The 23,404-nt window shown below is 61.0% G+C and overlaps 1 protein-coding gene across 1 annotated transcript; it reads left to right on the plus strand.

The window, feature by feature from the left end:
• The first annotated feature begins 576 nt into the window (after positions 1-576).
• LOC112207685 (A disintegrin and metalloproteinase with thrombospondin motifs 7-like) lies at positions 577-18,651 on the plus strand. Its single transcript, XM_063794433.1, is given in 19 exon segments — positions 577-660; positions 1,261-1,353; positions 1,750-1,895; positions 3,283-3,452; positions 3,778-3,913; positions 4,815-4,936; positions 6,190-6,434; positions 6,716-6,857; positions 9,794-9,920; positions 10,388-10,601; positions 10,928-11,721; positions 11,723-12,332; positions 13,272-13,424; positions 13,855-14,028; positions 14,109-14,255; positions 15,415-15,444; positions 15,446-15,529; positions 15,531-15,582; positions 18,355-18,651. Coding segments are annotated over 19 exon segments (3,681 nt in total). The 3' UTR covers positions 18,513-18,651.
• The last annotated feature ends 4,753 nt before the right edge of the window (positions 18,652-23,404 follow it).

A 23,404-nucleotide genomic window follows, 5' to 3' on the forward strand; every position in this document is an offset into this window, starting at 1 on the left:
GGCACGGATGCCCTAGGCTCTCTCCCAGGGGAGGGGCTGCTTTCCAGACCTTGCCCTTCCACAGATGACCCGAGGTCTCTGCCTGGGTGGGGCCGTCAGAGGCTCTGTTGTGTCAACTGTGATGTGATGTTCTCCGGATCCTTGTCGGGCCTGGCTCCAGGGTCTGGGCTCAGACACGGAGGCTGCAGGGTCGGAGAGCAGGGCCACATGAGGGTTTGGCGGTCCAGGAGGCCTTCTGAGGGAAGGGCCCTGGCAGCGTGTGCAGAGGCCTGGGATTGGGGTTGGGGTTGTTTAGCCAGCTGGAGTGCCCAGGAGGTGAGATGAGAGAGGCTGGGAGGGCCTGTGCTACTGGCTGCAGGTGGAGGATCGGCTGAGCCGAGTGGGGAGGCTGGAGTTTCCCACAGTTGTAGGGCTCTGTGCCCCCTCCCACCTCTCCTCCTCTCCTGGCCCCACCGAGGCTTCTCCGATGGGTCTCACAGGCTGCGCCCCCCTCCATCCTCCCGTCCCATCTCTAGCCATGTGTGGAGCCTGTGCCTGGATGACCCGCCTGCCAAGGACATCATTGACTTCCCATCAATGCTGCCTGGGGTCCTCTATGATGTGAGCCACCAGTGCCGCCTCCAGTACGGGGCCTACTCTGCCTTCTGCGAGGACATGGATGTGAGTGGGGCTGGTGTGGGTGTGGGGGTGTGGGGACCTGGCAGGAGGGCTTAGGGGACAGCTTTCACCAGCCTGTGGATGCCAGCCTGGGAGCAACCTCGTCTGGGCTGGGCTACGCCCCTGAGTGACACTGTGAGACGTCAAGTGGCCTGTGGGAGAGGCCAGGGATGGGCGGCCACAGACCCAGCTCTGAATTCTGGGTCAACCGTGGACCGACTGTGACCCTTCGGGCAAGTCCCTTCGCCTCTCTGGAGCTGGCTCATAAGAGGGAAAAGGAACCCCTGTGGGGAGGGTCTATTTATCCTGGCGAAGATTGCCTGAAGTGATCTTCTAACAGGAGCATTTCCAGAGGAGGGGCTGGGCCGGGAGAGGTGTGGACAGCTGGGGACCGCTCTGAGCAGTGCAGCCCCGGGCGCCCCACACCACCACGTGGTCTGGGGAGGAAGGTGGGAGCAGACACACAAGAAGGGACCTCTGGGGGTCTGTGGGCCCCTGCCATGTGGAGGGGTGCCCAGGGACCCTTGGGGACGGGGGGGCGGCAGGGTGGGTGGCGGCACTGGGGAGGGGGTGAGGCTATGGCCCATGCCCTCCTCCTCGCAGAATGTCTGCCACACACTCTGGTGCTCTGTGGGGACCACCTGTCACTCCAAGCTGGATGCAGCCGTGGACGGCACCCGGTGTGGGGAGAATAAGGTAGGTGATGTTCCCAGTCCCGGCAGTGGATGTGTGAGAGGCCAGACCTCCTGCTGTGACCGGGCCCTGGAGTCAGCCCCGGCTCACAGAGAGCCCCATGCTCTCTGCAGCCCAAGCCCCCGTCTGCGAAGTGGAGGCATTGGGGCCAGGGCTTGATTCCATGATTCTACAGGGTGTCTTCAGCTGAGTCAGCACGTGGGCTGTTTTACTCCCTGCTCAGCGCCTCCATGTGGCCTGGGTCACAGATGATTGTGATGATTGCGAGGGGGCCTCTCTCACCTTCCACCCTTCCCCTCTGTGCCTTTCGCAGCCTTCCCACCCACCTTGTTCTCACTAGGGTGAGGATGACTGATAGGCTTGGGGGTGGGGTGGCTCTACCTCCGTCTGTCTCGGTAGTGGTGTCTCAGTGGGGAGTGCATACCTGTGGGCTTCCAGCCCGAGGCCATGGATGGTGGCTGGTCTGGCTGGAGCGCCTGGTCCATCTGCTCACGGAGCTGTGGCGTGGGCATACAGAGAGCCAAGCAGCAGTGCCTGCAGCCTATGTGAGTGTGGGGCCCAGGGTGCCCTGGGCAATGGGACAGAGGGACCCAGGCAGTCAGCCGATTGCAGGAGCTTGGCTCTGTCCCAGCCCCTGGCTCTTAGAAGTGTCCTCATAATGGTCAGTCTGAGTGTCCAGGCCACCTTGAGTCACTTTCAAGGAGTGTTCTGAGGGCTGACAGGGTCCCCACTGCCGACCCCTTTGCAGAGAGGGGGACACTGAGGCCCAGAGACTGGAGAGACTCAGCAGAGGCCACGTGGCAAAGCAGCTGCTGGCTGGAAGGAGGCAGGAGAGGGCAGTGGGGAAGAGCATGGGCCCTGGACCTTAGATGGCTCAGGGTTCGAATCCCCTCTTCACCCCTTCTCTGGGCCTCCATTTCCCCACCTGTATAATAGCAGTGCCCATCCAGTAAAGTTGTAGTCAGGGGCAAATGCAGTTTATGCAGGCCATCCCCTCAGCCCTGCAGCTCATCTGTAGTGGGCACTCAGCAGGAGGGGCTTGGTGGCCTCAGAGGCACAACAAGGGTCTGAGATGAGATGGAGCAGCTGGGAGGATGGGACAGCACTGAAGGGGTGGCCTGAGGTGAGTGACTTCACCTCTCTGGATCTCTGTTTCCCCATCTAAATGGGAGGGCGCAGGGGGTGTGAAGATCTGGTGAGAAGCAGAGGCCAGTGGTACTGTAGACCGAGGCACTGCCCGGCTGATCTTCACTTCAGGAGGCCACCCGGGGCAGGCATGGGGTTCACAGCCAGCCCCACCCAGGGCCCTGCGCTTACCCAAGACTGGCCTGTGCCCCTCCCTGCCTCCTGGCCTCCAGGTCTGAGCTGGGTGGGGGCCAGCGACCCTGGCCTAAATGTGGAGGATTTCAGGAGCTGTGCTCCGTCAGACCTTTCAGCTGGCTGGGGCTCTGGGCGCTTCCTTTAGACCCAGGCTGGGGGTACTGCCACCAGGAGGAAGGCTGAGGACTCAAGGGCTCGTTAGGATGCTGGTGTCATGGGCTGGAGACTCGGAGTAGTCCCTCCAGCCAGTGCCAGTGATGCCTGCAGCTTGTCCCAGCTTCTCAACAGCCCTCTGCAGGGGCAGCCCCAACCCCACTTTATACATGAGGAAACTGAGGCCCAGAGGGTGGCCGAAGACTTGTCCACGATCACACAGCAGGTTGGGGGCAGAGCTCAGGCTTCCTGCTGCCACCTCCCCACAGGTCCTTACAGACAGGGAGGGTGTGTCTGGGCCACAGGGTGGGCAACCCAAGGGAGGGGAGCAGCGTGCACAAAGCTGGGCAGCAGGGATCTTGGGGTGTGGGTGCAGGAGGAAGCTGCTTGCTCTGGGCTGTGGCCATGCAGTAGCACTCACTGGGCCCTCACTGGGGTCCACCCCGGTTCTCCCCACAGGCCCAAATACAAAGGCAGATACTGTGTGGGTAAGCGGAAGCGCTTCCGCCTCTGCAACCTGCAGGCCTGCCCCGCTGGCCACCCCTCCTTCCGCCACGTCCAGTGCAGCCACTTTGACGCTATGCTCTACAAGGGCCAGCTGCACACATGGGTGCCCATGGTCAATGACGGTGAGTGCTGCCTCCCATGGAAACATTGAGACTCAGAGGGCGGCGAGCGGGGTGTGGGTCCAAGGTTACCCTGTGATGCAAGCAGGAGACCCAGTCTCCACCCCAAGCCTGGGCCACTCCCACTGTCCCCTGGGGCTGCTGCTCGCCCCTAGCTCCCCAGTCTGCAGCCTTGCAGATAGCTACCAGCCCAGCCGGAGCCTCCAGCATGTTTGTGCTGCTTGGGAGCCTCCAGCCTGCCATGGATGTGTGTCACGGAGGGGTCTTCCTGGTGGCCTCCATACTCCTGCTCCAGCTGTTGCTGTGACTCTTCTACTTGGGCCCCCAGTGAACCCCTGTGAGCTGCACTGCCGGCCCGCGAATGAGTACTTTGCCGAGAAGCTGCGGGACGCCGTGGTTGATGGCACCCCCTGCTACCAGGTCCGAGCCAGCCGGGACCTCTGCATCAACGGCATCTGTAAGGTGTGCCTGGTTAGGAAGAGGCTCTCCCAGCACTGCCTGCCCCCAGCCCCACTGGCGGGCCCCAGGTTCTCTCCTGGTCCTCCTCGGGCCACCCTCCCCATGCTCTACCATCGGGCTTCCCAGCCCCTACCCTCTATGACCTCTAAGGCAAAGCCCCTACCACGCCTCCTGGCACTGGGGACCCCCCCCAGTCAGGCCTCGCCCCACTGCGTCTCCTTGGATGCCTGCACCAGCACCGCCCCAGCCAGGAAACCGGAGCCCAGGCAGTGGCTTGACCTCTTGCTGGCTGGCTGACCCCAGGCAGTGGTTTGCTCCCTGATAGAGGGGTTAAATGAGGTGGCACAGGTGACATGAAGGGCTCTGAGCCCCGAAGAGTAGCCCTCAGTGTTTGGTAACAATTTATATTCTTATTTTTAATAACAACGATGGCCTCTCCTCTTTGCCCATGTCTCCAGCCACCTACTTGTCCTTGCTTCTTGCCCTCTAAACCACTGGGGTATCAAGGCCTGGGCTCCGAGGAGGACCAGGAGGGAGGTGCCAACCCCCAGTGCCTTTGACGTTGAAATTCCCTGCACGCGCTGCTCAGGAGCCCGTGGCGTGTCAGATCCCCTGCCTGCCCGCAGGCTTTGCAGAACTCTTCCCTTCTCTTGTCTCTTGTGATGCTCATGACATGCCTTTAAGGGAGGGGTGGGTCTCCCTGTCTCACATCTGAGGAAACTGAGGCTCAGGGAGGTAGAGAAGTTCACCTGGGTCAGAGGCACAGCTGGGGTGGGGCAGGGCCAGAGAGAGGCCTCCCAACCCCCACTCCCAGCTTTCTTCTCCTGACCCTGGCTGGCTTCCGGTGCTGGGGCCACAGAGGGCTGGCCGCCAGCACCAGGGGCCTCCCCTCCTCGTGTGTTGCAGAACGTGGGGCTGTGACTTTGAGATTGACTCTGGCGCTATGGAGGACCATTGTGGCGTGTGCCACGGCAACGGCTCCACCTGCCACACCGTGAGTAGGACCTTCGAGGAGGCCGAGGGCCTGGGTATGCGGTGGGACCACTGTGGGGAGGGGTGTGCTCTTCACCTGGTGGCCCCTTCCCCATCTCCCCCGGGCCCCTGTCCTTGGCCTCGTGGCCCCCACCCAGCCTAGAAATGGCTAAGCAGGGAGGGCTTGCTGGGGTGGATTCTTGCAGGAGTCAGGGGACCCCTGGCCCACATGCAGAGACCTGTCCCCATGGGGAGTCTTCCTGTCCCAGAGACCCCAGGCAGGGCCACCCCAACTTGTGTGTGGTCCCTGGGCCTTTCAAAGAATGGTCGTCTCCTCCTGAATCTTCTGAGACCCCAGCTCCATGCCCTCACCTCTGGTCTGTTTTGCACATGTTGCTGAAGTACTGACTGTGTGCTAGGTGATGAGGACATGCAGGTGAAGCACTCAGTCCTGAAGGGGAACAGAACCTTCTGGTGTGATCAGTGCAGTGGAGGGAGGCCCAGAGGGCTGTGGGAGCACTGAGGAAGAAGGTCCTGGCCTGGGGAAGTCAGGGAAGGTTTCCTGTAGGAGGCGGAAGTTGAGCTGAATCATAAAACTCAGAAGAGATGGAATGGGCATTCCAAATGGAGGAAAGAGCTTGCGCCAGAGCCCTGGAGGCAAGAAGGGAAGGCAGGGCCAGCTATGGGGCCTTGAGTGCCAGGCTGAGAAGCTTAGATTTCATCCCAGAGATGCAGTGCAGTGTGGTGGATAAAGCACTGGCCCTGGAGGCTGCTTATATTGCAGCAGGACGCTCGTGCACGTTACTCTTCCTGTCTGCCTCACTTTGCTCATCTGTAAAATGGGGATAACAATAGTACCATGCTATAGGGCCGTTACCCATGAGCTTACACATGTGAAGTGCTGAGAGTAGTGCCCGGCACGTGATGGGTGTGATGGAAGTGAATGAATAAAAGCAGGCCACGTGGGGATGAGGAGGGTGTCCCAGGAGAAAGGCCTGGGCACTTTGGTTTTTTTTAGAAAGAGAATGCCAGCCGGCCCTTAGAGTAGGGGATGGATCCAGCCTTATGATGAGACCAGTTTAGGTCCCCAAGAGAGGAGTGACGGGGCATGGCCACGGGGTCAGGATTTATGGCACCTCCGCAAGGTTTTGGTGACCCATGACCGATCCGAGCAATTTGGGGAGCTCAGACTTTAAAGCTAATGGCGAAATCTTTGGCATCAGCAGGCGGAGGCAAGTGGGGAGAGATGTGAGGGGAGCAGGTGGGGATAAGCAAGCTTCTCACCCTGGGCACAACCCTTGCCTGACAGGGTATGTGGACGTGGGGCTGATCCCAGCCAGCACACGTGAGGTCCGCATCCAGGAGCTGGCTGAGGCTGCCAACTTCCTGGCACTGCAGAGCGAGGACCCGGAGAAGTACTTCCTCAATGGTGGCTGGACCATCCAGTAGAACGGGGACTACCAGGTGGCAGGGACCACCGTCACATACGCACGCAGGGGCATCTGGGAGAACCTCACGTCCCCGGGTCCCACCAAGGAGCCTGTCTGGATCCAGGTGCCTGCCTCCCGAGGCCCAGGCGGGGGGAGCAGAGGCGGAGTCCCCAGGCCCAGCACCTCCCATGGTAGGTCTCGTCCTGGAGGAGTGAGCCCTGGGTTAGTCACAGAGCCTGGCTCTGAGCCAGACCCTCCTGCTGAGGCCTCTACCTCGGTTTCCCCATCTTTAAAATGGCCCAACTGTGTAACTGCAGTTCACAGAGGTGGCTGGGGTCAGCTCCTTTAAGACTGGGTGGATGGAGAAGACACCTCGTGCTGACGGGCCCCCGCCTGCCCACCCAGCTGCTGTTCCAGGAGAGCAACCCTGGGGTGCACTATGAGTACACCATCCACGGGGAGGCAGGTGGCCACGGCGAGGTCCCGCCGCCCGAGTTCTCCTGGCACTATGGGCCCTGGACCAAGTGTACAGTCACCTGCGGCAGAGGTGAGAAGTGGGGCAGGCACAGCCCCACCAGCAGGGGCTTCATCTCTGGACAGGGACACTGGCTTCAGCTCCCAGCTCACTGCTGGGCCACCATGGGTTTAGAAGTTTGCTTCTCTGAGCCTCAGTTCCCCATCTGTGAGATGAGGCTAGCAACCGCCCCATGCCCCAGGCCCACTGGGAGGGTAAATGGATGAGGCAGGTGGGTGCTGGCTCGCGGCGTGTGCTCAGTGTGCTGCAGCTCTTGGCGTTCTCCCTCCAGTGGACACAGCTCCCCCTTGATTTTGTCCTTGCTCAGCTCCGGCAGGTTTTGTGCCTGCATTTCTGCTGCGTCCCGGAGACCAGTCCAGTGGCCCCTCACTACACTGACTTATTTCCCTGAACTGTTTATGAAAAGTAGGGCAATTTCATTAACTCCGACTCTTCCTCCCCATATTTCCCTCAGTCTCCCCCCATGCTCCTCAGTCTCCCCTCTCTGTCTCTTTGTCTCCTCCCCACTGCTCCTCAGTCTCCCCTCTGCCCCTCCGTCTCCTCCCATACTCCTCAGTCTCCCCCCATGCCTCTCAGTCTCCCCCCATACCCCTCGGTCTCCCCCCACTATCCCTCAGTTTCCCTCCGGCCCTCCAGTACCCCCGCCACGCCCCTCAGTCTTCCTCCCCCGGCTCGGTCTCCCCCGCCATTCCTTGGTCTCCCCCCAGCCCCCCAGTCCCCACCCGACGCCCCTTGGTCTTCCTCCCCCTGCTCGGTCTGCCCTGCTGTTCCTCGATCTCCCCACACCTCAGTCTCCCGCTTTGTCTCTTAGTCCTCCCCTTTCCCCCTCAGTCTTCCCATCGTTGACACTCAGTATCCTCAGGGTCTCAGAATCGGGAATCTGAGATACAGACATTTGAGCATTCCTTCAAATGCTATTATGATGACAAAGTGAAAATGGAGAACTGGGCAGATACCTTCCAAAGCTAGGAAACCCATTTTATCTAATACAGCTGTCTTTATTTTATTTTATTTTATTTTGTTTTATTTTGTTTTATTTGAGATGGAGTCTCACTCTGTCGCCCAGGCTGGAGTGCAGTGGCGCGATCTCGGCTCACTGCAGCCTCCGCCTCCCAGGTTCCAGCAATTCTCCTTCCTCAGCCTCCCGAGTAGCTGGGATTTACAGGCACGCACCACCATGCCTGGCTAATTTTTTATTAGTGGTAGAGATGGGGTTTCACCATGTTGGCCAGGCTGGTCTTGAACTGCTGACCTCAGGTGATTCGCCCGCCTTGGCCTCCCATAGTGCTGGGATTACAGGCGTGAGCCACTGTGCCTGGCCTAATACAGGTGTCTTTAATTGGACAAATGTGAAAACCAACAAATACATTTGCAGCACTAGACATTTGGGGAATTGTCTTTCAGCAAATTGGCTGCTTTGCAGGTGGACCACTTAGGAGCGTCTGCAGAGGCAAGTGCCCTGTGGTGGCTGGAACAGACAGGGGTTCTTTGTCTCAGGCAGGAAGTCCCAGGTGCACAATCCAAGCTGGCGGGACCTGGAGCTGACTGGCCCTCAGCCACACCATCCTTGCCATAGCAGCCTCCCCTCCACTCCTGCTTGCCACAGATGGTGTCCTCCCTTCCAGGGCTCTTGCAGTGTTCTAGGCAAGAAGTAGGAGAGAGGAAAGGGCTGACTCCCAGCGAGGGACTTGGGCCTTTTTCTCCTGAGCCAGGACTGTGTCCCAGACCCCCCTAGTTGCAAGGGAGCGGCAGTGGGGTGTGTTTTCAGCAGGTCCCACTGCTGCCTTGAATAAAATCAGACTCTGTTGGTGAGGAAAGAGGGGGATGGATGTGGGACTGGCAGCTCAGGGGAGGGACAACTTACTCTCGGGACCACGGGGCAGGGGGTGGAGCAGAGAAGGCAGAGCCACCAGCAGATGGGGTCCTGCAGCTGGGCCTCAACAGGCAGTATGGAAGTGAGTGTCCAAGGTGAGGAACGTGGCTGTGCAAAGTCCCCAGGTTGGACAGTGGCAGAGGATGTAAAGGACTGGAGCAGTGCCAAGGCTGGTGTGGGGATGGAGAGCAGGGGCTGTCCATTGATGCCCCATTTCTTGTCCAGACATTCTCTGAGCCATTGGGAAGGGTGTGGATGGTGGGACCGTGTGTCAGTGGCCCCTGGACACACTGGGCCCTGAAGGCTCAGGCAGCGGCTCCTCCAGCCATGAGCTCTTCAATGAGGCTGACTTCATCCTGCGCCACCTGGCCGCGTGCCCTTCACCCGCCTCATCACCCAAGCCAACCCCAGGAAGGAGCAGAGGGAGCTGGTCTTTCATTCTCTTCCCAAGGCTGAAGCCCCAGCCCCCGGTCACCCCTCACTCCAGCCTGGGCCACCCTGGACACTTATGGTCCTCCTCGTTGGGTCCCTGGCTGTGGAAATAGGCCTCAGGTCGCGTTCAGTTTCCCTGAGGGGAAGGTGGCAGGAGCCACGGCTGGGTTTGCATGCTAGCAGCAGCTGGCATGGATCGAGTTCTTAGGATGTGCCGGGCACGGGCCGAGCCTGCACATGCAAGAACACATGCAGTCCTCCCTCCAGGACATGGAGGAGGCAGGATTGTCGCTCCCACTTCACAGAGGAGGACGCTGAGGTTCAGAGAGGCCAAATGAGCTGCCCAGGCATCTCAGCTAGGTTGCAGAGGGTCTGGGCACCCAACCCACTAAACCTCCACACTCTGCCACCCCTCCAGGGGCAGTCAGAGGGGAAGCTACATAGGAGAGGGGGTGGGTGAGAACCAGGAGGACAGCAAGGAGGTGACGGTGGAGGTCTGCCTTCATCCTGACATGGGCAGTAAGGCATCCTGACATGGGCAGTAAGGCGCTGTTCTGGGAGGGTTCTGGCAGAGAGGGTGTCTTTGGGTCTTGGGCGGTGGGCACCTGGGTGCCAGTCCCAGGCTGAGCGCCATGGCCCCTAGGTGTGCAGAGGCAGAGTGTGTACTGCTCGGAGCGGCAGGCAGGGCCCGTGGACGAGGAGCACTGTGACCCCCTGGGCCGGCCCGATGACTGCCAGAGGAAGTGCAGCCAGCAGCCCTGCCCTGCCAGGTGAGCCCGCCCCCATCCCCCACCAACTCCCCACCCCCAGGCATCCTGGGTCTGCCACAGGCCCCTACATCTGGGTCCCCGGAGGCCCTGGGGAGGAGCAGAGGGAGCCGGGCTTTCATTCTCTTCCCAAGGCTGAAGCCCCAACCCCCGGTCACCCCTCACCCCAGCCTGGGCCAGCCTGGACACGTATGGTCCTCCTCTTGGGGTCCCTGGATGTGGAAATAGGCCTCAGGTCATGCTCAGTTTCCCTGAGGGGAGGGTGGCAGGAGTGGAGGGGCTGTGCCTTGTCACCAGACTTTGAGGGCAGGACACTTACCTGAGCTTGGAGCTCTGGAGAATCATCCACTGGCTTCTGGCACTGTCCAAACCCCGAGGTCCTGGAAACCCAGCCTGGCCCTCCCTGCTGGTGAGCCTGCCAATGCCACCTGTCTGATGCCATACTGATGAGACCTGTGTGCCCTCAGCAGGTGGTGGGCAGGTGAGTGGCAGCTGTGCTCCAGCTCCTGCGGGCCTGGGGACCTCTCCTGCCAGGCTGTGCTCTGCATCTGCAGCGTGGGGCTGGATGAGCAGAGCGCCCTGAAGCCACCCGCCTGTGAACACCTTCCCTGGCCCCCTACTGAAACCCCTTGCAACCACCATGTGCCCTGTCCAGCCACCTAGGCTGTGGGGAACTGGTCTCAGGTGAGTGTGGGATGGGAGGGGGCCCGCCTCCAGCTCCACCCTTGGTCTTCAGCTACGGGGAGGCAGACAGCCTTCCTGGAGACCTTGTGGGTGGGAGGGAACCTGGGCATTCCAGGGTCCAGCCCCTGACTCTAAAGCCTCAGGGATCAGGAAGCCCCTGGCAAGCATGGCCACAGTCATGGCCTTGAGCTGGGAAGGGCCAGAGAGGGCTGGCTGGGGTCTCTGCCACTCTGACATCAGGCAGTGGACAGGTTACCCAGCCTTGCCCCAGTGTCCCCTGGCAGCCTGCCTCCCAGGCTAAGCCCCTCACCCTGGCTTCCCCGCAGTGCTCAGTGACATATGAGGAAGGGACTCAGCACCGAAATGTCCTCTGCATCAGTGACACCGGTGTCCCCTGTGACGAGGCCCAGCAGCCAGCCAGCGAAGTCACCTGCTCTCTGCCACCCTGTCGGTGGCCCCTGGACACACTGGGCCCTGAAGGCTGAGGCAGCGGCTCCTCCAGCCACGAGCTCTTCAATGAGGCTGACTTCATCCCGCGCCACCTGGCCCCACGCCCTTCACCCGCCTCATCACCCAAGCCAGGCACCATGGGCAACGCCATTGAGGAGGAGGTTCCAGAGCTGGACCTGCCGGGGCCCGTGTTTGTGGACGACTTCTACTACGACTACAATTTCATCAGCTTCCACGAGGATCTGTCCTACGGGCCCTCTGAGGAGCCCAATCTAGACCTGGCGGGGACAGGGGATCGGACGCCCCCACCACACAGCCGTCCTGCTGTGCCCTCCACGGGTAGCCCCGTGCCTGCCACAGAGCCTCCTGCAGCCAAGGAGGAAGGGGCACCGGGACCTTGGTCCCCGAGCCCTTGGCCTAGCCAGGCCGGCTGCTCCCCACCCCCACCCTCAGAGCAGACCCCTGGGAACCCTTTGATCAATTTCCTGCCTGAGGAAGACACCCCCATAGGGGCCCCAGATCTTGGGCTCCCCAGCCTGCCCTGGCCCAGGGTTTCCACTGATGGCCTGCAGACGCCTGCTGCCCCTGAGAGCCAAAATGATTTCCCAGTTGGCAAGGACAGCCAGAGCCAGCTGCCCTCTCCATGGCAGGACAGGACCAATGAGGTTTTCCAATGATGAGGAACCCGAGGGCTGCGGAGCACCCCACCTGCCCCCGAGACCCAGCCCCACGCTGCCCACTTTGTACCCGGTCAGCAGCACCCACTCCTCTCCTAGTCCTGACGTGGCGGAGCTGTGGACAGGAGGGACAGTAGCCTGGGAGTCAGCTCTGGAGGGTGGCCTGGGGCCTGTGGATAGTGAACTGTGGCCCACTGTTGGGGTGGCTTCTCTCCCTCCTCCTCCCATAGCCCCTCTGCCAGAGATGAAGGGCAAGGACAGTCCCCTGGAGCCGGGGACTCCCACCTTCCCAACCCCAGGACCAGGCTTATGGGACCTTCAGACTGTGGCAGTGTGGGGGACCTTCCTCCCCACAACCCTGACTGGCCTCGGGCACACGCCTGAGCCTGCCCTGAACCCAGGACCCAAGGGTCAGCCTGAGTCCCTCAGCCCTGAGGTGCCCCTGAGCTCTAGGCTGCTGTCCACGCCAGCTTGGGACAGCCCTGCCAACAGCCACAGAGTCCCTGAGACCCAGCCGCTGGCTCCTAGCCTGGCTGAAGCGGGGCCCCCCGCGGACCCGTTGGTTGTCAGGAATGCCAGCTGACAAGTGGGAAACTGGAGCGAGGCAAGTGGTGTGGGCTGGGCGGGCAGGGAGTTTGCGCGGGACCTTGGTGGCTGTTTCCTCATCTGAAAATGAGCAGAGTGGGACACAGGCGCCGTCTGTCTCGCCTTCCTTGGGGCGGGGGTTCCCAGGATTAGGGGAATGAGGGGACCTGGGGCCCATTCCTGGGCAGCACAGGGGGCCTCAGGGAAGGCAGGGGTAGGCACACTCTGGCAGCACAGCATGCCCCAGGATGGAACTGGCTCAGACAGCTGCGCAGTGGGGAGGGTCCCTGTGTGGCCGCCAGGCCCAGTCCTGCCCAACAGGCAGCAGCTTCCCTGAGGCTCTGCCTGGCTCCTCCAGGCTGGACTCAGCCCACTGCTACCTGGCTCTGCCCTCAGTGGCTCCACCCTCCTTTGGCAGTGACCTGCAGACGTCTGAGCTGCATGAAAGAAGCTGGCTAGTGCCCCCTCCCTGGGTCCCCAGATGGTCGCTGCAGGAGAAGCAAGCTTCTGCTCAGATTCCTAATTTTGGGGTGGGAAGGGGCAGGCTGAAGCCCACAGGGCTTGTTTTGCGCGGGGATAGCCAGCGATTTGGCTGCTGGTACCAGGACCCAGCCTTCCTTCCCTGGTGCCTCTGGGAAGCGACGAGGCTGGTCAGGATAGCTGGTCAGGGGTGCCCACAGGGTCTCCTCCCCCGAACCTCTGCACCAATGACACTGGAACACAGGCCCTTTGTCCCATGTGAGCAGGGACGGCTGGTTGCTGGGGGGATTTGACTTTTCATTCTCATGGTCTTCCTGGGAGGTGGGTGGAGGAGCCTATTTTGCAAATAAGGAAACTGAGGCCCAGAAGAGGGCCCCTGTCTTGCTGAGGTCTTGCTAGCCTAGGTGGGTAGTTTCCTGGCTGTGGAGGCCTGGCGAGGATGGGATCTGCCTGGCTTTCACGGGTCTGTGCCCCGTAGTGCTCCACCACCTGTGGCCTGGGTGCCCTCTGGAGGCCGGTGCGCTGTAGCTCCAGCCGGGATGAGGACTGCGACCCTGCTGGCCGGCCCCAGCCTGCCCGCCGCTGCCACCTGTGGCCCTGTGCCACCTGGCACTCAGGCAACTGGAGTAAGGTGCATGAGGATGGAGCCAGGACAGGCATCCCCAGGGCATGGGGTGGAGCCCTGGTTCCCCACGGCCTGTGTTCCGAGAGCGGCAGGGAAGGGGAGGGCTCCAGGCTGCATGTCTACATGCCTGATCGCACCGGATTCCGAATCTCTTGGGAGTCATCTCATCTTTGGCTTGACCTGTCTCCTTTCCTCTGTATCTTTGACCCCACCTGGACTTGTTCCTCCCTTTCTCTGTCTGTCCCAGCCCATGGCAGCCCCTGGCCATGCCACCTTTTGCCTGGGGCCTGCCAGCCTTGGCCTCTCGCTGGGGCTCTTCAGGGATTTGCCCCCGGCTGGGGCGTGGGTCTGATGCCTTTCCTGCCACACGCCTCACGGGGTCATGCCTGTGGGCCTGCACGTGGGGATGTGTCCACACAAGTCTCTCGGTCCCCAGTGCTCCCACAGCTGTGGCAGAGGTTCCTCAGTGTGGGACATGCAGCATGTGGACACGTGGGACCTCCGGCCACTGTGGCCCTTCCGTTGTCAGCCTGGACCTGCCAAGCTGCCTGTGCACTGGCCCTGCGGGGCCCAGCCCTGCCTCAGCTGGTACATGTCTTCCTGGAGGGAGGTGAGGCCTGGGCGTTGAGTTGGGGGGAGGGGACACCCTCAGACCCTGGCTGTGCCCTGACTCCTTCCCTGCCCACCCAGTGCTCCGAGGCCTGTGGCGGTGGTGAGCAGCAGCGTCTGGTGACCTGCCCAGAGCCAGACCTCTGCGAGGAGGCACTGAGACCCAACACCACCCGGCCCTGCAACACCCACCCCTGCACACAGTGGGTGGTGGGGCCCTGGGGCCAGGTGAGCCAGGCTGCGGGGGGGAGCAGGGAGCAAGTGCTTGGTAGCGCCTGGTCAGTCCTGGGTTGGGTGAAGGAGCTGTGGAGTGTGTGCTGTGAGCCAGGCTCTCTGTGGCCCCTGCACATGCAGCAGTCAGTGGACGAAGCCCTGCCATGCTGGTGCTCACACCTGACAGGGAGAAACAGACAAGGAAAGGGCACGTGTGCTGTGATGTCAGGGAAGGCCTTCCGAGGAGGCGTCTGGGGTCGAGACCCGAGGGAGGAGTCAGTGATGCCAAGGACAGGGATCGAGGGGACAGCAGGTGTGAAGTCTGAGGCAGGAATGATGAGCTTGGGGAGATCAGGGAGCCCAGCAAAGGCCAGCGGCAGAAGGGGGCAGAAGAGGGGCCTCGGATGGGCAGGACACCTTCTGCTGGGCCTGTTTGCAACTGAGGGGTTCAGAAATGTCAGATTTGGGCCCTGAGCTGGGTCCGGGAGTCAGCTGGGCCAGCGTTTGAGTCTTTGTCCGACTGGCTGCTGAGTGACTCTGGGCAGGTTGCTTTGCTTTGCTGGGTCAGTTTTCTCATCTGTAAAATTGGGACGCTTTGGGAGAGGAGGGTCAGGAGGATTAAATGGAGGAACGCAACAAAGCACAGGGCCGGGCACAGCACGACACTGGCACAGACTCAGCACATGTTTAGGGCTTTCAGACGTGCACCTGTTAACAACAAAGCCTGGCGGGCTGGGCCCCAGCTGTGAAATTGTCTCCACCCCTCCTGCCCATGGGCTGCGGCAGGTCCTCTGCCCTGTCCCTCGGGCACAGCGGTGTCTCGCCCACGTCTCTGCTCACTGCTGCATCAGGGCTCCATCCCGGGGCCCCTGCCCAGGCCTCTCAGGCATGTCCCGTGTGAGGGGCTCACTGCCCTGCCGCCCCAAGGGCTGTCCCATGGTTCTCATGCCCCTTCCCTCTGCAGCAGCCAATCCCACAAGTGAGAGTGGGGTTCCAGCACCAAGTGGGCTCTAGGAATGGGAACAGGTCCTCCAGGAGGCACTGAGAGGGCGGCTGGGAGCAGGGGCAGGCCAGTCAGGCACGGGGCGCAGGGACGGCTTCCCAGAGGAGGTGTCCCTGCCCCCACTGCTAGGGCTGGCCCTGGAGACACTCATTCCTCCCCTGCTCCCCCCAGTGCTCAGGCCCCTGTGGTGGTGGCATCCAGTGGTCACACACTGGTCAAGTGTGTCAACACCCAGACGGGGCTACCCGAGGAAGACAGTGACCAGTGTGGCCACGAGGCCTGGCCTTGTGAGCTCCCGGCTGTGTGGCACCGAGGATTGTGAGCCCGTCGAGCCTCCCCGTGAGTCCCCCGACCCCAAGCTCTCTGCTGAAGTGAGGTGGGGCGGGAAGGGTGATGGGGAAATTGGGTCTTCAAACCATTGCACCCACGGCACCGGCTGGCTCCATCTGTAGTCTGGGCTCATGAGCCACTGGAAAATCCTGATGCCACAGGATCCCATGCTGGAGGCTGGGCTGTGCTGGGAGTCAGTCAAGAGGAGTCCCAGCTACACAACATCCCGCAGGCAGCTTTCTGACCTCCGGTGAGTAGAGGGAGTGGCCTTGGCCCCTGATTTGCTGTGTGAACCTGGGTAAGCTCTTTCCCCTCTGGGTCTCAGTCTTCCCACAGTGAGACCAGGGATGTCCCTGAAGCTGTGTGAAAACTGGGCCTGGGTGAGTCCCTGTCCCCTCCCCAGCCCTGGCCTGTCCATTCCCTGGCCAGAGGACTGCCTAGAGTGAGCAATGGAACCACAGGAAGGGCCTCCCTTCCAGGGTCCTGCTAATCCCAGTGGTGGGGGGTTTCCTGGCCAGCTGGGTCCTGGTGGAAGGGCCTGAGCTAGAGGTGGTTCTGGATATCCCACCCCCCCGCCTCCAACACACACACACACACACACACACACACACACTCACACACACTTCCTGCAGCCCCAGCTGCTCTCAGCAGTGCTGAGGGCAGGAAATGGGGTGGCCCTGGAGTGTCACCTGGGCTCCCCTCACCAGCTGTGTGGCCTTGGGCTCCATTTCCCTCTCAGGGCCTTCATGTGCTGAATAAAGGGGCTGCCAAGCCCCATCCTTGCATAAGTGAGGTCTGGGCATGAAGGGCGCAGCACTGCGTGGGGATCCAGGTGGTGCTCAGGGAAGGTGGCTTTTACCCCTTCCCCAAAGCCACTGTCATCCCCAATTGCAAGGTCAGGGAGAGGGCCTGGGGCTGACCCTGCCAGTCTAAGGAATCAGGAGCTGTGGCCTGAAGAGCTGCGGCCCCTGTGCTATTGGCTGTCTGCCCCCTGAGCCTAGGACAGAGTCCTCAGCCACGGCCCTCAAGCTGGCATTCGGGGCCCCCTGCAATCTCCCCAGTCTGCCTTCTCCCCTTGTCCAATGCAGCCTTTTCTACCTGCGCTGGCTCCTGGGCAGCCCTCATTTGGGCTCAGAGTGGCCCCTGCCATGCCTCGCTGCCATGCCTTGCTACCCTGCCTCTGGCAGGGGTGGCCTTCCTGCCACAAACCCCATTATCTCAAGGCCAAGTGGCAGTGCCCCCACCCTGTCCTGCCTGCCCTCAGCACGCACCCAGCCAGCATCTCAGAGCACTCCTGTGTGCTGCCTGAGCTGGGTTCTGGCATCACATCTCTCGCCTTCATGGCTAGAGCTGGCCACAGGGAGTGGGGTGGTTATGATCTCAGGGGATGAGGACCAGATGGGGCAGAGAACAGGAACTGAGGCCCCTGGGGGCCTAGAACCAAGGACGGATGGCCCAGGAGGCTCTGGGCTTGCAAGGTCTCCCAGGGGCGGGTATGAGTGGGCTGCAGGGAGTGGGCTATGGGGGCTGGTTAGGTGGCTGAACTGGAAGCTGTCCTAAGTGAGGAGTTTTCTGCCACCAGTGAACAGTGGAGGGGCAGCTGGGAAGGTGTCTTGGACTTTGAGACCTGGAATTCCCAGGATGTTTTGCTGGTCTGTGGGACAGCTGGCGGGACAGGGGGAAAGCCGGGAAACTCCAGAGTGTGCGGTCGCTGCAGTGACACAGCATGGCCACATCCATTTGCTGTGGAGGTGGGGTTGACAGAGGAGGGAACCGAGGCCCAAGAGGTGAAGCAGCTTGTCTGAGGTCACCCCGGGCGACCAGGATGCAGGCCTGCAGATGTGCACTTTGGAGCTCTGCGTGGAGCTGGGGTGGGGTAGCCTGCCTGCGGCCTCGTGCCCTCTGCCGGGCCTGAGGGATGTCCCTGGCACAGGGCTGGCTGCTGTCCTCCCGCTCTTCCTCCCCAGGGAGGTCTGCTGGAGTAAGCAGGGCCCAGGCGGCAGGTGGGGGCTGTCAGCAGTGGCAGTGGCATCAGGAGCAAGGCCAGGAGGCTGGAAACAAGCCACTTCCCAAAATAGCTCTGATAACCACGGGGCAGGAGGGCCCAGCCAAGCCTCAGCCCTGACAAGCACAGCCTGCAGCCGGCCTCCCTCCCCACTGGGCCTGGGCTTAGTCCCTGGTTTCTGCTGACAGCCTGTAGGGCCCACTCTCTCTAGGCTTTGTGGCCCACCTGGGAAGTGGGAGGCTGGCCTGGGAGATGGGACCTGTGACTCAGAACCCGAGGCTGTGTACAGCCCCTGTGGCTGGAGGTGGTCACGGAGGTCTGGCAGGACAGATGCACTGGGGCAGGGGGCGGTGGCGGGAGTCGGGGGCAGAGGCCGCTGCAGGTTGGCAGGAGGCCCCGGGACCGCAGTTCTGTGCCAGGATCTGTCGGGGAACACCAGGGGTGAGCAAGGATGGAGATGGGATGGCAGGGCGTCGCCCTGGGCAGGCTCTTTAACAGGCATGTGAGGGGGTCAGAGTGGGGTCTCAGGACCTTTCCTCCAGAAACCTCAGCCCAGCAGCGCCCGTTCTCGAGTCCTGGGGTCGGCCGTGAGTAGGTGGGACAGAGACACCAACAGTTGGAGACCTGCAACTCCGGTTTGGGAGCCGCTCCAAAAACCGGGGCTCTCTGCTTGGTGGGGAGCTGCTGGAGCCTCCTTAAGGTGGTTGGGGTGGGGAGCCAGGTTCTGGGTACCCCAAACCACTGGTTCTGATGCCTCTCTGCCCCCCCCACTCCAGGCTGTGAGCGGGACCGCCTGTCCTTCGGGTTCTGTGAGACACTGTGCCTACTGGGCCGCTGCCAGCTGCCCACCGTCCGCACCCAGTGCTGCCGCTCGTGCTCTCCGCCCAGCCACGGCGCCCCCTCCCGAGGCCATCAGCGGGTCACCCGCCACTGACGGTGCCAGGATGCACAGACCGACCGACAGACCTCAGTGCCCACCACGGGCTGTGGCGGAGCTCCCGCCCCCTACGGCCTAATGGTGCTAACCCCCTCTCACTACCCAGCGGCAGGCTGGGGAGCTCCTCCCCCTCGAAAAAGGTATATTTTTATTCTAACAGTTTGTGTAACATTTATTATGATTTTACATAAATGAGCATCTACCATTCTAAAGCACAGTGTGACTTCATCTTGGATTTGGGGAATCTTAAAAGTAAGAAACTCTTCCCCCGACCCCTCTGCCCAAAACTCCACCGCTGCAGCACCTCGGCAAGCGCGGCTTTTCACCTGCTCCTCTGGGGCAGAGCTGCAGGGGGCAGCGTAGCAAACGAGTCCCTGAGAGCATGGCATCTGGTGAGGCACGGAAGGCCTCGGAAGCCGGAGGGCTGCTGCCCAGGGAGGCCTGTCTGCAGAGGGTGGGGTTCTGGGGGCAGGAAGGTCTTCTGGGCAGGGGCACAGCTTGGCCCTTACTTGCTGCCTGCCTTCAGCTCAGGCTCCCAGCCTTCCCTGGGGCCCCACTCTGTGGTCCTCAGAGACCTGTTCCACAGGGATTGAGCCCACCTTGTCACTTGCAGGGACTGCCCCCTGGAGTGGTGGGGACTGGGGCCCCCATGGGCACCTCCCTGGCTCTGTCTGTTCTATCTGTTGACTCTTCTGCAAAAAGCGGGCAGAGAGGGGAAGAGCAGGCTGGCCAATTTTGCCCTACTGTGTGCCCACGTGTCCCTTCATCTCTGTGCCCAGAGATAGGGCTGGGCTAATTGCCACTGCCTTGGAGAGGCCCCTTTCCCACCACCAGCCCAAGCAACAGGTTCCTACCATGCCGATCTATGGTCCAGCACCTGGCACCTGCCTACCCACAGCCCCTTCCCCTCCCATAAAATCTAGTCCCATGGAGCCAGACAGTGGTGCCCACAGCTGGGAACAGATGGGCATGAAGGTGCTTTGAAGAGGGTCCTGGCCTGACCAGGGGCGGGAGGCTGGAGAAGGGGCGGACACTGTCCTCCCAGGCCCAGGCCCAGGCCCAGGCCCAGCCCTGGATCCGACCCTGGCCTCTGGCTGTGAGCCTTAGACTCAGCCGTTGACAATTTCCTCCTCAGCCCTCCCCCTGGAAGGTGTTACGCCCCTTCTACAGGTGGGGGACACTAAGGTTCAGAGAGGCCACCCTGCAGCCTACAGGGGTCACCTTTCACATTCTACTCTCCAGGGTATGACATCCCTGGACGAAAAGCAAGTGTAGCCCTGGAGCCTGCATGTGGCAGCCGCGGCCGCTCAGGGCTGGGTGTATGCTGGGGATGGAGAGGACACCACTGAAAATCACTCCTGGCTGGGCGCGGTGGCTCACACCTGTAATCCCAGCACTTTGGGAGGCTGAGGTGGGCGGATCACCTAAGGTCAGGAGTTTGAAACCAGCCTGGCCAATGTGGCGAAACCCCATCTCTACAAAAAATACAAAAATTAGCCGGGTGCAGTGGTGGGCACCTGTAATCCCAGCTACTTGGGAGGCTGAGGAAGAAGAATCGCTTGAACCTGGGAGGCAGAGGTTGCAGTGAACTGAGATCACGCCTTTGCACTCCAGCCTAGGCGACAGAGGGAGGAGACTGCGTCTCAAAGAAAAGAAAAGAAAGAAAAGAAAAAAAATTACTCCTTAGGGACTGAGACCAAGAAAGAGCATCAGAGGCTGAACCCCTTGGTGATGAGCGTCTGTCCCAGGACTTGGAAGGGAGGGAGGGGAACGTGGCCAGGGGGGCTGCCTGCAGGTGCCTGTCCTGCTGCTCCTCAACTCAACATGCTCGCCTCATTTCACACCAACACGCCCCATTCTCAGAGGAGGAGCCCAAGGCTCTAAGAGGAAGTAACTGGCCCAAGGACACATGCCCTAGTGACACAGGCCCATCCTAGGCGCCGACTGCCCACCTCCAAGTTCCAGGCCACGCTGAGCAGGTGAAAGAGGGAGAGGGCCCCGAGCAGGCCCCAGCTATGGCTTTGCACAGAAAGGGCAGCCTGCCAGAGTTCACGCAGGAAAGCAAGTTGCTGGGAAGGCTAGCGTGAGTCCCAGCCCCGCTGTGCTGACCGAGGGTGGAGGAGCGTCAGGCGTGCTTCCTGTCTGCCTGCAGCAGCCAGGCTGGCCCAGCAAGACCTGGGGACCCACGCTCTGAGTCATGGGTTCCCAGGCCTTAGTCAGAACTGCCCCTGGTGGCAGTCCCTTCCAAGGGGTAAGGAGCAGGGCCTGTCGACTTGCTCCTGACCCACACACTGAACCAGTCCCTAGGAACATTATCCTGGGCATGCCGTACCTGTCGTGCAGTCTGAGTCATGCTGCCAGGGCAGGTATCCAGCTCCCAGCCTGGGAGTGCTGAGAGCCAAATCCACTGCAAAGCAGGGGTGATAGTCAGGGTCCCACCTCATCTATCTGTCGGCAATCCAGTGGTATCTAGGTGAGAGTCCCATACACACGGTCATCCCACAACACACTCCACACTCCACAGGCCAGGTGGGGACACACAGCCCCCTTCCCTCCCTCCCAGGTACCACCATAGCTGCTAGTGTGTGACCGAAGGCAGGGTCCCTGGCCCCCGCTGAAGCACTATCGCCGACCAGCAGGCTCACACACCTTGGCCTGTTGCTCCTAGGGGTCGCCTGTGCTATTCAGCCAAGGGGACCACAGTGCCTGCTGGCCCAGCTGAGCTCCGCCTAGCGAGCCCACCTGCCTCTCCTGCCATGGACTCTCCCTCTTCTGCTTTTCCCAGCAGGAAGGGCCCAGCCTCACCTATGCAACCTGCAGCCCCACCCCCGCCAACCAGTTGAGGCTCCCCTCTTAGACTTATAAGTCTATGGCCAGTGGCATCCGGCTACCTGCCCTCCCTGCCTTCCCCAGGGTCCCTTCAGAGGACCCTGGGATTTCGGACCACCCAGAGGGGCCTCTGGCGCTCACTCCAATCATCCATCCCTTATAGCTTCACCATTTTTGGTTCAAGCAGTGTTCCCTTTCTATCAGGCCTGGTGGCTGTTGGGTGGGGCTCCCCAAGCAAGAGGTGGCCCTGGGCCGTGAGTTGGAAGACAGGGTGACCAGAGAAGAGAGAAGCCCGAGGGGGCTGAGCATTCACCTGAACTATGGGTGGACTGCCTGGGTGCCATGAAAGAGGCCAGCGTGTGTGAGCTGGGGAGGGCCGCCGCAGCCCCCAGGCACTACCTATGAAGCTCCGGCTTCTCCCTCCATCTTCCTCCCCTTTCCCTTCCAGCCCCTCTTTTCCAGGAACCTTGCCATGCCCACACCTACGCCCTCCCCTCCCCGGCCCTCCACGGCTGCTGCAGCGCACCCATACTCTGCACTTGCCTCACCAGCTCTGGCTTTTCTCTAACCCGTTTTCTCTCTGCTTTCTCTCCAACTGCCAGCTGATCGGGTCAGGCAAGTCCATCCCATCCTGAGAGCCCCAGGCCCCACTTCGACCTCTAAACACATCCCTCCTCTTCTCAGAGACCTCCCTTTCCAAGCCTGCCTGGGCGGGTGTCCTGTGACTTGACAGTGGCTCCCCCAGCCCCAAAGCCAGCCCCCTTCATCTGTGACTTAAGTCTGTTGTAGCGGTGAGCTGACACGTCCAGGTTTGACCATTGCTGAAAACTTGTGCCCCCTCTGTGGTATGCCTCTGCCCTGTTCTGTAAATAGCTATAAATTCTCATATATATACACATACACATACACACACACACACACACACACATACATATATACATGTGGTCGACTGCCTCACCTCTAGAACTGGGAATCAGTCCCCGTGCTGTGCTTGTGGAGTCTTGTAGCCCAGCAAGAGGAAGCTGTCTCCTGACATCGCCCCTCCAAAGTGCACCACCTCCAGTGAGCTTCCGGGACATGCGCGGCCTGTGGACAGCCAGCCCCTGCCATCCCTCCCGCCCTTCTAGCCAAGCATGGCGGCACTGTGCAGGCAGCCGTGTGGCCTGACAGTCTCTACCAGTCCTGCTGTCCCTCGGCTGAGAAACCCATTTCTGAATGACAGAGAATGTGTCCTCTGCTGGCTGTGTTCTCTATGGAGCTCAGGGGAGGGAAAAGCCAAGCCATTTTTAGGGTGCTGTTGGCAGCAGTGAAAAGGTCACACCCTTTTCAAGGGACACTTTTCCTGGAAAGTCCCTGGAGCTTAGCTGGCTCTTATCCTGTGAAGCCGGCTCTGGCCACTAGGGCACAGGGCCCTGAACTCAGCCTGGAGGGAGCCTGTGGGGCAGCAGGCACTCTGGAGGGACAGACAGGCCACCCGGTGCAGACAGGAGAGGGAGGCAGGGGGATGGAATGGAAGACACCTGGGGTGGATGGAAGTCAGTGCCCTTGGGCACTGGTATCTGTCTTCCTGACCACAGCTAGATCAGGCTTCTCAACCTGTTGGCTGTCAGGGCCGGACTATACTCCATAGGCGCCATGGCAGTCCTCGTGAAATGCACCAGGTGTCACCAGGCAGCATACAGGTAACAGGCCTGGAAGATTCCCCACAGCCCAGCTGGACATGCTGAGACACTCTGGGGCTCCTCGTTGAGTGGGAAAAACTGCAGGCCCCAGTGAGGGAAACGGGAACATGCCAGGCCGAGCAGTATGGCTAAATCCATTTATTCCAAAATCAAAGCAAAACAAAAACAAAAACAAAAACAAAAAAAAACAAAACAAAACAAAAAAGGGGTCCCATCACCAGGGAGCCATGACCCCATCCCCGCCCCCATCATCGCTCCTATGCTAACAATGAATAAGTTTCCCAGCCGCGAATAATTATAAGAACCTCTTCCTCATATACCAGCTGCAACCTCCGCTAGGTACGATACAGAATGTTACACAGCTACAGTATGTACACG

The sequence above is a fragment of the Pan troglodytes genome, chromosome 16 (assembly GCF_028858775.2).
Source record: "Pan troglodytes isolate AG18354 chromosome 16, NHGRI_mPanTro3-v2.0_pri, whole genome shotgun sequence".
Classification (NCBI taxonomy): domain Eukaryota; kingdom Metazoa; phylum Chordata; class Mammalia; order Primates; family Hominidae; genus Pan; species Pan troglodytes.